The sequence below is a fragment of the Vipera ursinii genome (assembly GCF_947247035.1).
Source record: "Vipera ursinii genome assembly, chromosome: 1".
Lineage (NCBI taxonomy): Eukaryota > Metazoa > Chordata > Lepidosauria > Squamata > Viperidae > Vipera > Vipera ursinii.
The window spans coordinates 231,067,923-231,084,486 of NC_139512.1; the positions used below are offsets into that span (position 1 = coordinate 231,067,923).

Consider the following 16,564-nt stretch of genomic DNA (forward strand, 5'->3'; position numbering starts at 1 on the left):
TTAGGAAAAATGCAAACTAAAGCAAGTTGAAGAAAGAGACTGAGGGGAATTTTCTGGCTCCAAGCCTTAAGAATAAAGTGATGCAAGGTCAGAACTGAGAAGACAGCAACAGAGAGCAAGTACTGCCTCTGCAAAGAAGCTAAAGAAACAATGGACCACTTAGTTAGCCGCTGCAAGACGATCACACAGAAAGAGTAATCACAAGCAAAAGCATGACAAAGTAGCAACAAGGGTGCATTGGAATATCTGCAAGAAATACCACTTGCCTGCAAGTAAGAACTACTGGGATCACAAAATAGGGAAAGTAATAAAAAATAAAGATGTTAAAATGCTCCGGGACTTTAGAATTCAAACAAACATCTCCCACATAACACTCCAGTCTTTATAAATGTCAATAAGAAAGACAAAAAGTCTGGTTAGCAGATATTGCAATACCTGGAGACAGCAAAATAGAAGAGAAAGAACTGGAGAAAATCTCAAAATACAAAGACCTACAAATAGAAGTAGAATGACTGTGGCAAAAGGAAGCAAAGATAGTACCAACAGGAATAGGTGCCTTGGGTGCAATCCCTTGAACACCCTCAGTATCGACAAAATCACCAACAATCAATAGCAAAAGCAGTTTTACTTGGAACAGCTTACATCCTGTGACAATGCCTTTAATACGATCAAACACAACATCTGCTTATCCTGGGTCCTTGGGAAGAACTCAGTAAGTGGATAAAAATGCCAAATCTATTCTAAACATCTAGCTTACTGTGTGACCACCCATAATTACAATAATGCAGCCTGGGGAAATATTTAAATGTTACCCTGCAGACTTGCCATGTACAATATCCATAAACACACTAACCCTCCCCCCATTTTCTAACCTGACAGTCACAATATTCTTGAGCCAATGCCTGAACTCCATTCTTTTGGACCTTTTTAGTTTCCTTTTTCCCCTCAGGGATCCACCTAAGCTGAATATCTATCTCTTGAAATAATGTTCAGTTGATATTACACACAATGGATTCCCAATGCATTGCCTTCTCTCAGTACTTCTCTCTTCTACTTTTTTCTTAACTAGGAGAAAAACTTGCATATGATTCTTTTATGTTTCATCATCAGCTGTGTTATTGACTATATAGAAAGCTGGAATACCGTAGTCATGATTAAAGATCACACAGCATTAAATCTTGTCATTATGGATTGACCCTGATTGGACTGGTTATTGGATTCCTAAAATTTGGTTTTTCTGTGGACTGGAGCAGACTTTGTTCTTGTTCCTGATTTAATACACGTCGTAACGAACCTGGTTATCTGCAGCTACTTTAACATGTAGACTGTTAACTTCTTTGACTCTTTTCTTCTTCATTTGTATGCAGTCAGATTCTTCAGTAGATATCTGATTATTCATTTATCTTGTATCACACATGATACAGTGTAATTATTTTAGTATCTTAAAAACCTTTGAAAGCCTGAAGAGATTAGACCTAATTAATCATGGCTTGATTTATTGTCCTGCCATGTGGTAAGTGTTATGGGGTAGGAGCAGCAGCTCTGCAGGTACCACCAGGTGGCGCTGTGCTGTGGCTGGATTGGCTGAAGGGTTTTCAGCGGGAGATTCGGATGGATGGATTGGCCAGAGTGATACCTGGCTAAGTATATAAGGGGTCCAGGTAACCCCCTTTGTTCAGTACACGCCTACCACTAATAAAAAGCTGTTATGCGGTACTCATCTGTTTCTTCCTTGCCATGCAGTCCAGAACCCACTACACAATAGTAAGAATTTTATCATTTATGAATTACAAGAAAATGATAAAATGTCATTTGCAAACACAAAATTGCCTTAGCTAGTTGTTTATCTCCACACAGTCTGAGTTGCATGAGGGCAGGATCACACTTCCTCATCCCACAACACCACTGTAACATGCATTCGCCTCTTCTGAATCATGCTATCAACCAAGTGTGGAAGCCTCTGAAGGACAGAATGAGCAAAGCTGTTTCAACAGAGTGAATCTCTATGAGCTTCTGGGATTTCATTTCACAGAGAGTGTGCATGTTTCAAGAGTGCTCTACAGACCAACATTAGCCAATCCTTTTGCCAATGTAGAAATGATACTGGAAAGAGGGCAAGATTATTACAGGTTTGAGAATTGTCTTCTCTGCTCCACTAAAATTGCATGAAGAAAAATACCTGGATGAGACTGCATTGGGCAAGAGATTACTGAACATATCCAAAAGTGTTGGGACATCTCAGATCTCAACGAACACAACACGTTTTTAACACAGAACAACTGTTCATGGATATGATATTATCCATTCAGTCTGTATGACTCTTGGTGATTCCATGGGCCAGGTCTCTCCACATCTTCTGATCTTGCATTACTTCGTTGAATTATTCTGTCCTTTGGCTGGTGTCAGCTTTGAAGGTGGTTTGTGGATAAGGTACTGTAATAAGTTTCACATGTAGCCTGAATTACATAATAATTCTGTCTTCTTCTCTTTTCCACTGCCTCCTTCACCCAGTTTAAATCCTACATCAGTCTTGCCATTTTTTGCATTTGATAGAATGAAATTCAGCTCATGTAAACTGATGTCTTTCAATAAATTTGTTAGTGAGAAAAGATACCCCGAGTCCTCCTGATTTTTTTTTTGCACGAGGTTAGTAACTCTGCACTACTGATCTGTTGAACTGTATTCTTTGAATCACCTCCTGCTTCCTCCACCTTTTACATCACATGATTTAGTTCCCCACTCACTGGAATCTTTTGGGTTGACTTGTCTTCAGTTACTATGGACTCATTTGACCTGAAGTAGGGCTAAAATGTCTTTATACCCATTCTAATTTCCCTGACAAAATTAAAGATCTGATCACCTTCTCTGAGATTTCAGCATTTGATGAGAATCCATTCTCAAAATAATTGTGGAATCTGGAAGTCTTATTTGTAATCAATGAGATTTATAAGCAAAGGCCACCATCTAAACACATGTAGCATTGTGCTGTCCATTTGCAAACTAAATTCTATCACGCTAAACCAGTTTACATTAATGCAAAGGTCTAGGCTACTATTTTGCCTGTACTGAGATGCTTCCTGTCCTATGAATTATATGCTCTAAATTTATTTTGCAAGCTCCTTGTACATCATAAAAATCAAAATAGGCCATGTATATAAAGCTGATGTTTAATTTATTATATTGACATGTATCATCAAAGGAATCACATTCCATGTGATTCTGGTACTCTGGCTTGATTATTTCAGAAGGATAAATGCCATTCTTTGAATATTTTTATCTAGGGTAAAAATACTACTAGCAGGTTGAATGTTATCTTTTCCTTCAAGTCAGACAATCTTCAATACTATGTTTTCCTGAAAATAAGACCTGGTGTTATTTATTTATTTTTGCCTCCAAAAGAGGCACCAGGTCTTATTTTGGGGTGTGTGTGTATCTTTTCCACTCACTCCGGCACCAACAGCCCCGCCTAGCCAGCCCACTTCTGCAGCTGAAGGAGCAGCTTCATTCTGCAGCTGAGAATGGAGCTCCGGCCTGCATTTTACAGTCAAAGGACTTTCTGGGAGGCCACTGCAGCCAAGAACTGAGCTATGGATTCATGGCTGCAGAGGCCTTGCAGAACTGAGCTATGGATTGGGGATGCTGCAGAAGAAGTGGGCCAGTGAGGAAAGGCCTGGCTGCAACGTCTGTATACATAAACTTTTCTGCAAATGACAAGCTGGGTGAAGTTCCAATTCCTCCAATTTTCTGACAGACAAAGATTATTATTATTATTATTTTTAATTCCATTTATATCCCGCCCTTCTCCGAAGACTCAGGGCGGCTTACAAGCTTATCAGTAGCCTTCATTCTATGTATATGCCTGCTTATTAGGGCTTTCACACACACACCCCAAGCGGCATTATTACAAAGTCAGCTTAATTGCCCCCAACAATCTGGGATTATGCAAATGAACCTAGGTGAATTCATAGTATGAATTATCAACTGAGCCTGTCTATGCAATGGAGAGAAAGGGCTCACACACTCCTCCACTGTTATTTCAGCTCCCTTGGTTTGTGTTTGGAAGTCAGAGACAAATCTACATTTTATGTACAGGCCAGGAATTCTGGAATTAATTAAAAGTGCCAGTCCAAACTTCTATTGCAACATACTGATTTTGACATCACCCTAATACTGGCAGAACTGTGAGAAGTTAATTGAATTATTCTATGGACTTTAAAGTTGATTGAGAAAGCTGCACTGGTAATCTATACACAAGTTAACAGCAAAAAATAAAATAAGTTACACATTTTCAATGCTAGTTTTGGAGGTCTATTCAAAGCCCCAGCATCATTTTTATTTCCACATTATATTTATAATTCTTCAATGGAATGTATATTGCTTATCTTATTTCAAGTCAAATTCCCATACCATCTCTTTTTGTATGGTATATTCAGACTGATGTCAGCCGGGGAATCTTTCTCATTATCTATTGCCTAATCCTTTTCACCCAAGGAACAGGGATGGCATAGGAAATATTCTTCATAGAAGGCATATATTTCATCTCTGATTTTTCCTAGAGAAATGAGAGCAGTTCCTGCCCTATGAGAAGTGGTTCCCCCCAGCCCAAAAATCAGACTGCCCCAACCTGGTAATGTTTTGAAGTAGCCTTGAAGACTTGGATCTTCTTCCAGGCCTTTGGCAAGGGTGAGTAAAGCCCCCTTGGATGGTGTGGGTTTGTTTTGTTGTTGTTATTGTTCCTGTATGGTTCTTGTCATTTTTGCCATCTTTTGTTCTTTACTTTTGTTTCATTGCATTTTCTAATGTTTTTATTTGTGAACCTCCCAGAATCATTGAGAGTTAGGTAGCATTCAAATCAGATAGATAGCTGATAGATAGATAGATCCCCTTCATGGATTACTGCCTTGTCGTGGCGAAGGGGCTTGCGTAATTCAATGAAGCTATGAGCTATGCCGTGCAGGGCCACCCAAGACGGACAGGTCATAGCTGAGAGTTCTGACAAAACGTGATCCACTGGAGAAGGAAATGGCAACCCACTCCAGTATCTGCCATGAAAACCCTATGGACAGTACCAAAAGGCAAAACGATATGACGCTGGAAGATGAGCCCCTCAGGTCGGAAGGCGTCCAATATGCTACTGGGGAAGAGCAGAGGGCTAGTACTAGTAGCGCCAGAAGGAATGAAGCGACTGGGCCAAAGCCGAAAGGACGCTCAGCAGTGGATGTGTCTGGTGGTGAAAGGAAAGTCCGATGCTGTAAAGATTTTTTCTCCATAGGAACCTGGAATGTAAGATCCATGAATCAAGGAAAGCTGGACGTGGTCAAACAAGAGATGACAAGACTGAACATCGACATCTTAGGTATCAGCGAACTTAAATGGACAGGAATGGGTGAATTTAATTCAGATGACCATCAGGTATACTACTGCGGGCAAGAATCCCTCAGAAGAAATGGAGTAGCCTTCATAGTCAATAAAAGAGTAGGAAAATCAATACTGGGATACAATCCTCAAAATGACAGAATGATCTCAGTTCGAATCCAAGGGAAACCATTCAATATCACAGTAGTCCAAGTCTATGCCCCAACCACCAGTGCTGAAGAGGATGAAATTGACCGGTTCTATGAAGCCCTACAGCACCTTATAGAAGTAACACCAAAAAATGATATCCTTATCATCATGGGGGATTGGAATGCTAAAGTAGGAATCCAAAAGATAACTGGAATAACAGGCAAGTTTGGCCTTGGAGTACAAAATGAAGCAGGGCACAGGCTGATAGAATTTTGTCAAGAGAATACGATGGTCATAGCAAACACTCTTTTCCAACAACCCAAGAGACAGCTGTACACATGGACATCACCAGACGGTCAACACAGAAATCAGATTGACTATATGCTCTGCAGCCAAAGATGGAGAAGCTCTATACAGTCGGTAAAAACAAGACCAGGAGCTGATTGTGGCTCAGACCATGAGCTTCTCCTTGCAAAGTTTAGGCTTAAACTGAAGAAAGTAGGGAAAAGCACTAGGCCACTCAGGTATGAATTAAATCATATCCCTGTTGAATATACAGTAGAGGTGACAAATAGATTTAAGGAATTAGATCAGATAGACAGAGTGCCTGAAGAACTATGGACAGAGGTTCGCGACATTGTACAACAGGTAGCAACCAAAACCATCCCAAAGAAAAAGAAATGCAAGAAAGCAAAATGGCTGTCTGAGGAAGCTTTGCAAATAGCTGAGGAAAGGAGGAAAGCGAAAGGCAAGGGAGAAAAACATAGATATGCCCAATTGAATGCAGAATTCCAGAGAATAGCTAGAAGAGATAAGAATGCCTTCTTAAATGAACAGTGCAAAGAAATAGAAGAAAACAATAGAATAGGGAGGACCAGAGATCTTTTCAAAAAAATTGGAGAGATGAAGGGAACATTCCATGCAAAAATGGGCATGATAAAGGACCAAAATGGCAGGGACCTAACAGAGGCAGAAGAGATTAAGAAGAGGTGGCAAAATTACACAGAAGAACTATACAAGAATGAGCTTAACGTCCCAGATAATCACAATGAGGTGGTCACTGACCTCGAGCCAGACATCCTAGAATGTGAAGTGAAGTGGGCCTTAGAAAAGCTGAGCAACAACAAAGCTAGTGGAGGTGACAGTATTCCAGCTGAGCTATTCAAAATCTTAAAAGACAGTGCAGTAAAAGTGCTACACTCAATTTGCCAGCAAATTTGGAAAACTCAACAGTGGCCACAGGATTGGAAAAGATCAGTTTACATTCCAATTCCAAAGAAAGGCAGTGCCAAATAATGTTCAAACTATCGCACCATTGCACTCATTTCTCATGCTAGTAAAGTCATGCTTAAAATCCTACAAGCTAGACTTCAGCAGTATGTGGATCGAGAACTACCAGAAGTACAGGCAGGATTTCGAAGAGGCAGAGGAACTAGAGATCAAATTGCTAACATATGCTGGATCATGGAGAAAGCTAGGGAGTTCCAGAAAAACATCTACTTCTGCTTCATTGACTATGCTAAAGCCTTTGATTGTGTGGATCATAACAAACTGTGGCAAGTTCTTAAAGAGATGGGAGTACCAGACCATCTTATTTGTCTCTTGAGAAAACTATATGCGGGTCAAGAAGCAACAGTGAGAACTGGACACGGAACCACTGATTGGTTCAAAATTGGGAAAGGAGTCCGGCAAGGCGGTATACTGTCGCCCTGCCTATTTAACTTATATGCAGAGCACATCATGAGAAAGGCAGGGCTAGATGAATCAAAAGTTGGAATTAAGATTGCTGGAAGAAATATCAACAACCTAAGATACGCAGATGATACCACTCTAATGGCAGAAAGTGAAGAAGAAGTAAAGAGCCTCTTGTTGCGGGTGAAGAAGGAGAGTGCAAAACTTGGGTTGAAACTTAACATTAAGAAAACCAAGATCATGGCATCTGGCCCTCTCAATTCCTGGCAAATAGATGGGGAAGAAATGGAGGTAGTGACAGATTTTGTTTTCCTGGGCTCCAAGATCACTGCAGATGGGGACTGTAGTCAAGAAATTAAAAGACGCTTGCTCCTGGGAAGGAAAGCCATGGCAAATCTAGACAGCACACTAAAAAGCAGAGACATCACCCTGTCAACAAAAGTGCGTATAGTCAAGGCTATGGTCTTCCCAGTTGCAATGTATGGCAGTGAAAGTTGGACCATAAGAAAGGCTGAGCGCCAAAGAATTGAGGCCTTTGAACTATGGTGCTGGAGAAGACTCCTGCGAGTCCCTTGGACTGCAAGGCGATCAAACCGGTCAGTCCTAGAGGAGATCAATCCTGACTGCTCTTTAGAAGGCCAGATCCTGAAGCTAAAACTCAAATACTTTGGCCACCTAATGAGAAGGAAGGACTCACTGGAGAAGAGCCTAATGCTGGGAAAGATCGAGGGCAATAGAAGAAGGGGACGACAGAGAATGAGGTGGCTGGATGGAGTCACTGAAGCAGTAGGCGTGAGCTTAAATGGACTCCAGAAGATGGTAGAAGACAGGAAGGCCTGGAGGAATGTTGTCCATAGGGTCGCGATGAGTCGGACACGACTTCGCAGCTAACAACAAGATAGATAGATAGATAGATAGATAGATAGATAGATAGATAGATAGATAGATAGATAGATAGATAGATAGAATTTTCTAAAGGTAACTATGCATGACCTTTCATTTGATTTTTCTTATGTTTTCATTAGTAAGAAAGCAAGCATGTAATATGTTCGGTCATCATTCACTTAAGTACAGGAAAGTCTTACCTTAGTGTGATTGGTACAAGGACATCCCTATTAATGGAGTGATTGGCAGTCACTGTCAAAATGTTTGGAGAAGGGCCACAGCCAAACCGAGCAGTTGGCTTCCCATCCATGAGGTAAAGATGAAGGAAATTTTCTGTGTATTCATCACCAGCTTTAAAAAGAATGAGATTATTTATTTATATGACACTTAGACAGAGATAAAGAAGTTCAGTTCTTGATCAGTTTTACACTCCATCTTGATTTTTTCCAATTGGCTCATATTATTTTTATCTCTTTTTTTGGTGGAGGGGAGGGAAGATAGTGGAGAAATGTCCTTTCCCCCACTACCTATAGGAATAGCCTCCATCAAATAATACAGAATAGGAGATAGTTCAGTATCTATTTTTATTTTTATGTATCTTCCTTGTTCACCAATTCCTTTCCATTAAAGTTCCCACCCAATTGTGAGTATTTTTGTAGCTTTCTTTTATTCCAGAAACCAATATAACACACACCAATTCTGCTCAGAATAAAAAGTAGCTTTTAAAAAAGGATTTACATAACTCTACAAACCACAGTCACACTTTTCTATTGACACAGGCTCTAGAAATAGGGGCGGGGGGGGAAAGCAGTTTTAAATACAGTTACATGAACATGGAAAAACATAAGTCAATATTAAGAATATTTGAAAAAAAACCCACAATCATCATCAGTTTATGAAAGTTCAAATTATACTTTTCCAGTGAAGTTTCCTTGGTGGTCATCAGTACATAGTATTCTTTTTGGACCTTTCTGCTTTCAAGTGTGTTTTGCAGTAATGACTGCAAAACAAACTAATGATTTTTGCACATAAAACCACTGGCACCAGTATTGGTGTTTGCTGAATATGATCATTACTAATGTGATGGCTCTACATTGGTACTTCTGCTGAGCTTCTTTCCTCAATGGAGAATTGCTTCCGATATCCCACTGGCACTTAAGAAAAATTAAGAATCTTAAGCAATGGAAAAATATTTTTTATTGGTGAAGAGGTACCTGGACTCACTGTATTTTATCTCTGGGCACCCAACAGCACAATCCTCACTTGGTTTGTGAAGTCTTCCTAAATGATGGGAGTCTTTAGTTTCTTCGCTTATCCCCACAGCAGTGGGAAAGCAGAATCACTTTTCTATGTGGCCAAGAGAATATTGGAAAAAAGCCAGGAATGGTAAGTCTGACTGATAACCTTACCATCCTGGACCATCAAACATCCCTTCACAGGTTTTGGCTCAAGGACCTATTGTATTGAAAGACTAAGACCCAGTTGTCCATTAAAGATAATGTATTATCATCTGAAGGCAACAATAGAAAGGCTGCACAGAGCACAAGCTACAAGACCAATGTTATGATTGGTCAGCTAAAGACCTTGCAGGAGATTCTGAATGGACACAACCCATCAATGGAAGAGAATGAAGTCTGATGTCAATCGTCTACATAATCTTTTGAGATGGTCATTCAAAAGGGAGATGTTCTTAAGCAATAGAGAAGGAAGAATGAGGCATGAGCCAGCTGAAACTTGGACTTATCACTGATGATAAACTTAAGCATCTAAAATCATCTCAGAAACAGAACATTAGAAATGCTGGAATTAGTCCTGCAGTTATGTATCAATGTTTCATGTGTTATAGTCAATTGAAGTAAAAAATAAAATTAAAATTAAAATGATTTTGTTCTTTCAAGTTTGCCATCCAGCTGGACTACCGGTATATTTGCATCTAAAAAGCAAGAAAAAGATATGCAATTGAAACTGCCATAATACTCCAGTTCTTGATCCAACGGTGCACTTTTTTTCTCTTTCAAACATCAACATTTGTGAAAGCAATAATACCTTTTCTTATCAATAATTTATTACAGGAACATGCATAATATGCCACCTGGAATATGGTCAAATGTATATTCAAACTTTGATCATGCATATTGTGGTAAAGTCTTGGTTTTTTTTTCCCCTGCAGAAAACACAGAAGCAACACTTATATAGTCATAGGGGGAAAAAATCCCCAAATCAGTGTACCTTTAAGGCAGAGTAGTTATGTATTTTACCTGTATATCTGACAATACTTTTTTCCAATTCTTTTTCTCATACCTTAACAAAGTTCATTGTGTAGGAAGCAGAATTCAAACATTTGTTTAGTAATAAGGAAACCTCCTTTTTTTTCATCTCAGCAAGGATCCATGTCTGTTCCAAAGGCAGAACTTGATTTATGACCGCAACTGAGTCCTGAATTTTGGTTGTAATTTATTGCCTTTTTAAAAATGAGTTACTATATGACCTGACTCAATTTTACAATCTTTTTGCAATGGTCATTAAGTGAACCATCATGGTCATTGAGTGAATCATATGGTCGTTAAATGAATTCAGCATATCCAGTGGGTGTTTTGTGCTGTTTTTCTGCTGGAAAATGGCAAGTTGTTACAAATCAAGGTCCTATGACTGTGTGACACACTGAAGCAGTTGCAAATACAATCCAGTTGCCAAAATGCGATCACTTGATCATGGGAGAGAGGAGTGCAGCAGACATAATAACAAAGGCGAGATGTGAGTATCTTTTTTGAAGTCTGTCCTAACCTTGAATGGCCATTCAGGGGCCAATCATTAAGGAAAGATTACCTGTATTACCAAGAGGTCTGTCTCAAAATGTATTATTCTTTTGCATTCTAGTTCCCTGATCTCAGCCCCTCTATCCAGTTAGCAGAACTTCAGAGGCCCTGGTTTTTAGCTGCTGGTACTCAGTGCCAGGTTGGCTTGTAATAAGGTCTCCATTGTCTGTGAATTAACGACTGAGGAGAGGGCCAGACAAACATGCATCATTGAGACCTGGCTGATCCTTTCAGAAATTTGCCCAGTGGGGTTTTAGATATGGCATCAGCTGACACTTCAGGACAGAAGTACAGGGTGTAGCAATTGCTATCCAGGAGCCTCTCTAAAGATTGCTGGATGTGAGATCTTGTTCATTAAGATAGTTGCTACTGTTCCAGCCTTCCTACTGTATAGCAGTCTCTCTGCTTGCTTCATGGAATTGAGGATTTCATGCCCTCAATTTCTGTAATGTTTGTTTGGGATTCATTGTTTGGGATTCATCTCCTTATAAAGCTGGAGCCCAAGGATTGCTGAAGAGAGGGTTGGTTATTTCTTCTTGGTATTGTGCTCTATTCTTCTGAATCTTCCATAAACTTTTTACACTTGTCTATCGCTGATTGAGCTCTTTCTAGAGTAGAGATTTACAGCTGTGTCCGTCCTGAAGTCTGACACCTAATGAAAGAGGCAAGTTTATTCCTTTTGATTCTTAAGGAATAAAATAATTCAGAAGGTGGGAAGAGATATATTATCTGGTTAGTAGTTATTGAATCTACTTTTCTTTCTTCATTAAAAAAATATCCAATTAGTCGTCTTCTTCTTCTTCTTCTTCTTCTTCTTCTTCTTCTTCTTCTTCTTCTTCTTCTTCTTCTTCTTCTTCTTCTTCTTCTTCTCCTCCTCCTCCTCCTCCTCCTCCTCCTCCTCCTCCTCCTCCTCCTCCTCCTCCTCCTCCTCCTCCTCCTCCTCCTCTACATCTGACCACACAATTCTGTTTATTGTTGGTATAATGTATCGGGCCTTGTTTTACTGAGTGTACCACATGGGTTTTGAATGCTGGAAGGTTACTTAAGCTAGAAGCTGGCTAACGGCTCCCAGCTCCTCAGACAACCTGTCTCTGGAGCTGTCATTGGCTGCCTCTAGGGCAGCAATAGATTGCTTTAAATCTATTGGCCACCACCTAGAGGCCAGTGTATAAATAGTTGCATCGCAGCCCTGTTTTTTCAGTTCAGTTCCTGATCTTCAATAAAAGTATGTGCCTGCCTGAATTCACTTGCCTCATCTCTTCCTTCAAGAAAAGAACCAAGTACACAACACTGGTGATGAAGGTGGGATCCTGCTCCTCCCAAAGAGCTGAGAGTCACTAGGGGATGAGGCCAGCAAGCGCCTGGCAGGGAAAGCGATTCCCCCCCCTCGGTCGGCCTAGCACAGCCACGCTAGTGACCACCAGCCCTGTGGACCAGTCCCTGGGCCTACGCAGGAGAAGGACAAGAAGACGACAAGCCCCAGCCATGAAGACATCCCGAGTTGGTGAAGGTCGGAAAGCTGGAAGAATTTGATGTAACTCACCCAGAAAGATGGTCTTCATACATTTCCAGGGTTGAGAACTATCTCTGCACCAATCAAGTCGCCAAAGACGGCCTGAAGGCCTCAACGCTCCTGTGCATTTGCGGCCCAGCAACATTCAACATCGTGGAGAATTTGATCGTTCCAACACAGCTGGAGTCTGTAATGTTCACAGACTTGAAGAAATGGCCCGGTGACCATTTCCAACCCAAGCTTTCAGTAATAGCTTGGAGGCACGCATTTGAACAGAGGGTTCAGCAGCCGGGTGAAACAGCTTCCGAATTCATCACGGCCTTGAGGCAAGTTTCACGCCTGTGCCAGTTCACTGATTTAGAAGAGAGGCTTCAAGACCAGCTCATCTGTGGCCTTCAGAACAGAGAGCTGCAACAGAAGCTCTTCGGCAAAGAGACTTTATCACTTCCAGATGTGTTGAAGGAGATCATGGTGGACGAAGCCACCGGCGGGGCCAAGAAAGCCATGTGACCCGCCAAAAGCACGCAGCACGAGGAGGCCATCCACCATGAGGATGCCGAGCATGCTAAAGACTCCGACAGCAGCCATGAAGTGGACAAGCTTCAATGGCACAACAACCAACAACGGTGACGCGACCAACAACAAGGGACTACTTACAAGGCAAGTCCGTTCTCTCGATGTCTGAGTTGTGGCGGCCACCACCAATGCATGGACAGCAAGTTCTGGACAGCCACGTGTCAGGCCTGTAGGAAGACCGGCCACATCGCTTCAGTCTGCGGAGGTCACCAGAGGGACCACCAATCAAGTCACCAATCGGACATTCCGATCAGGAGAGGTACTGGGCCCCCGGGACAGTTTAGCGTCGGGTTTTTGCTCCAGCCACCGGAGTGTTTGCCACATGGAAACTCACCACCCCATTAAGCTGAAATGTCGACTTCAGGTCGAGCTACAAGACATCCCTTGCAGGATCTGTGTCCATCATTTCACTCATTACATTCCGGTTCATCTGCAACCGCAGCAAGAGGTGGGCTAAGCTTAGGCCATCCGACATCATCCTGACCAATTTTCAAAATGTGAGAGTCACCGTCAAGGGCGACGCCACGCTGGTTGTTAAATTCAAGGGGTTTTCAGGGCCTCTGGACATTATTGTAGTGGAGGGTCAGTGAACAAGGGTGGCAATAGGTTGCTTTAAACCTATTGGCTGCCACCTAGAGGCCAATGTATAAATAGCTGCATCGCAGCCCTGTTTTCTCAGTTCAGTTCCTGATCTTCAATAAAAGCATGTTCCTTCCTGAACTCACTCGCCTCGTCTCTTCCTTCAAGAAAAGAACCCAGTAAACAACTGTTGTATTCTACAATGTTCTTGTTGGCTTTTAATGCATTTTTGCCAGTCTCCTCTCTACCTATTCATTTGTGATTCTTGTTACTGCTACTTATTTTCTCAAGCTATTTTTTTTCCTGCCAAATACCTTTAATATCGAGTATCCTGTTTCACAGCTTTCTTATAATTTGGAAATCTTTCAGTCCTAAGTTTCTCTGTGGAAATATTTCATCAAAGCCAAACAGGTAATATTCTGCACTGATATCAAAGTAGGCCTCAAATCCTTGCTGTTTTCCCATGATTTCAGTTTAGTTATTGAGGCCTTATCATCACAAGGTATGCTGACTCTTAGACTGTAATCCAATGACAATAATCACTACTGAATACAGCAGGGTTTCTTTCTGGGATTTAAGAGACAACTGCAAAATGATCCACCTCAAAATTCTCATGATTGGGTGCACATGGGCAAATGTTCTGTGAATGCTTCACCTAGGAGAAAGTGTTCCTCAAGGAGAGGACCAACCTAGAAATAAGGAGAAAGTTTCTGACAGTGGAATGGCTTGCCTCCAGAAGTTGTGGGTACTCCGTCACTAGAGGTTTTAAAGAAGAGATTAGGCAGCCACTTGCATGAAATGGTATAGGGTCTTCTGCTTGGACCAGAAGACATTCAAGGTTCCTTCCAATTCTTATTCTGTCGTTCTGCTTGCTGAAAGGTTCGAAATCACCTTTATGCAATTTTGAACATCTGGAGCATATAGTTTACAAAATCACCATCTGCCTCTGTTCTACTTTTTAGCTCTCTGCTGGGCTGCGGATGAAAATTGACAAAGAATGAGGTGGCTGGATGGAGTCACTGAAGCAGTAGGCGTGAGCTTAAATGGAGGAATGGAGGAAGGCCTGGAGGAATGTTGTCCATAGGGTCGCAATGGGTCGGACACGACTTCGCAGCTAACAACAACATACTTTTGTTATCTATAGAAGTCTATGGTCCAGTAAAATAGGAGCTCTACGGGAAAGTGAAAAAAACTGAAATTATTGTTGGGGTTATAACTTCATTGACTGGTTTCAGTTAGGTGAGTGAAAATGAGTCATATTTTGGATGGAATTCTCTTCATATATAGGGACCCCCAAAGACTCTTTCAGCCATGAACCCATCTGCTAACTGCAAATTATTCTTTGATCTTTTTTATTATCAGGGAGCCCCTTCATGGATTACTGCCTTGTCGTGGCGAAGGAGCTTGTGTAATTCAAGTCCAAGTCTATGCCCCAACCACCGGTGCGGAACAGGATGAAATTGACCGGTTCTATGAAGTCCTACAGCACCTTATAGAACTAACACCAGAAAACAATGTCCTTATCATCATGGGGGATTGGAATGCTAAAGTAGGAAGCCAAAAGATAACGGGAATGACAGGCAAGTTTGGCCTTGGAGTACAAAATGAAGCAGGGCACAGGCTGACAGAATTTTGTCAAGAGAATAGGATGGTCATCGCAAACACTCTTTTTCAATAACCCAAGAGACAGCTGTACACATGGACATCACCAGACGGTCAACACAGAAATCAGATTGACTATATGCTCTGCAGCCAAAGATGGAGAAGCTCTATACAGTCAGTAAAAACAAGACCAGGAGCTGACTGTGGCTCAGACCATGAGCTTCTTGTTGCAAAATTTAGGCTTAAATTGAAGAAAGTAGGGGAAAGCACTAGGCCACTCAGATATGAACTAAATCATATCCCTGACAAATATACAGTAGAGGTGACAAATAGATTTAAGGAATTAGATCTGATAGACAGAGTACCTGAAGAACTATGGATGGAAGTTTGCAACATTGTACAAGAGGTAGCAACTAAAGCCATCCCAAAGAAAAAGAAATGCAAGAAAGCAAAATGGTTGTCTGAGGAAGCTTTGCAAATAGCTGAGGAAAGGAGGGAAGCGAAAAAGAAAGATACACCCAATTGAATGCAGAATTCCAGAGAATAGCTAGAAGAGATAAGAATGCCTTCTTAAATGAACATTGCAAAGAAATAGAAGAAAACAATAGAATAGGGAGGACCAGAGATCTCTTCAATAAAATTGGAGAGATGAAGGGAACATTTGATACAAAAATGGGCATGATAAAGGATCAAAATGGCAGGGACCTAACAGAGGCAGAAGAGATTAAGAAGAAGTGGCAAAATTACACAAAAGAACTATACAAGAATGAGCTTAACATCCCTGTTAACCATGATAAGGTGGTCACTGACCTTGAGCCAGACATCCTAGAATGTGAAGTGAAGTGGGCCTTAGGAAAGCTGAGCAACAACAAAGCTAGTGGAGGTGACAGTATTCCAGCTGAGCTATTCAAAATCTTAAAAGACGATGCAGTAAAAGTGCTACACTCAATTTGCCAGCAAATTTGGAAAACTCAACAGTGGCCACAGGATTGGAAAAGATCAGTTTACATTCCAATTCCAAAGAAAGGCAGTGCCAAAGAATGTTCAAACTATCGCACCATTCCACTCATTTCACATGCTAATAAAGTTATGCTTAAAATCCTACAAGCTAGACTCCAGCAGTATGTGGATCGAGAACTACCAGACGTACAAGCAGGATTTCGAAGAGGCAGAGGAATTAGAGAGCAAATTGCCAACATATGCAGGATCATGGAGAAAGCTAGGGAGTTCCAGAAAAACATCTACTTCTGCTTCATTGACTATGCTAAAGCCTTTGATTGTGTGGATCATAACAAACTGTGGCAAGTTCTTAAAGAGATGGGAGTACCAGACCATCTTATTTGTCTCTTGAGAAACCTATATGCGGGTCAAGAAGCAACAGTGAGAAATGGACACG

The 16,564-nt window shown here is 41.2% G+C and overlaps 1 protein-coding gene across 1 annotated transcript in view; it reads right to left on the reverse strand.

Annotated features, from left to right (window-relative positions):
- The window catches only part of EYS (eyes shut homolog), a gene marked incomplete at both ends in the record, with an annotated part of 678,422 nt that overhangs the window by 121,033 nt on the left and 540,825 nt on the right, over nucleotides 1–16,564 (reverse strand). Inside the window, one exon of the mRNA XM_083372645.1 lies at nucleotides 8,283–8,433. Within this exon, the coding sequence (XP_083228771.1) occupies nucleotides 8,283–8,433 (151 nt within the window). The remainder of the gene's footprint in view (nucleotides 1–8,282; nucleotides 8,434–16,564) is intronic.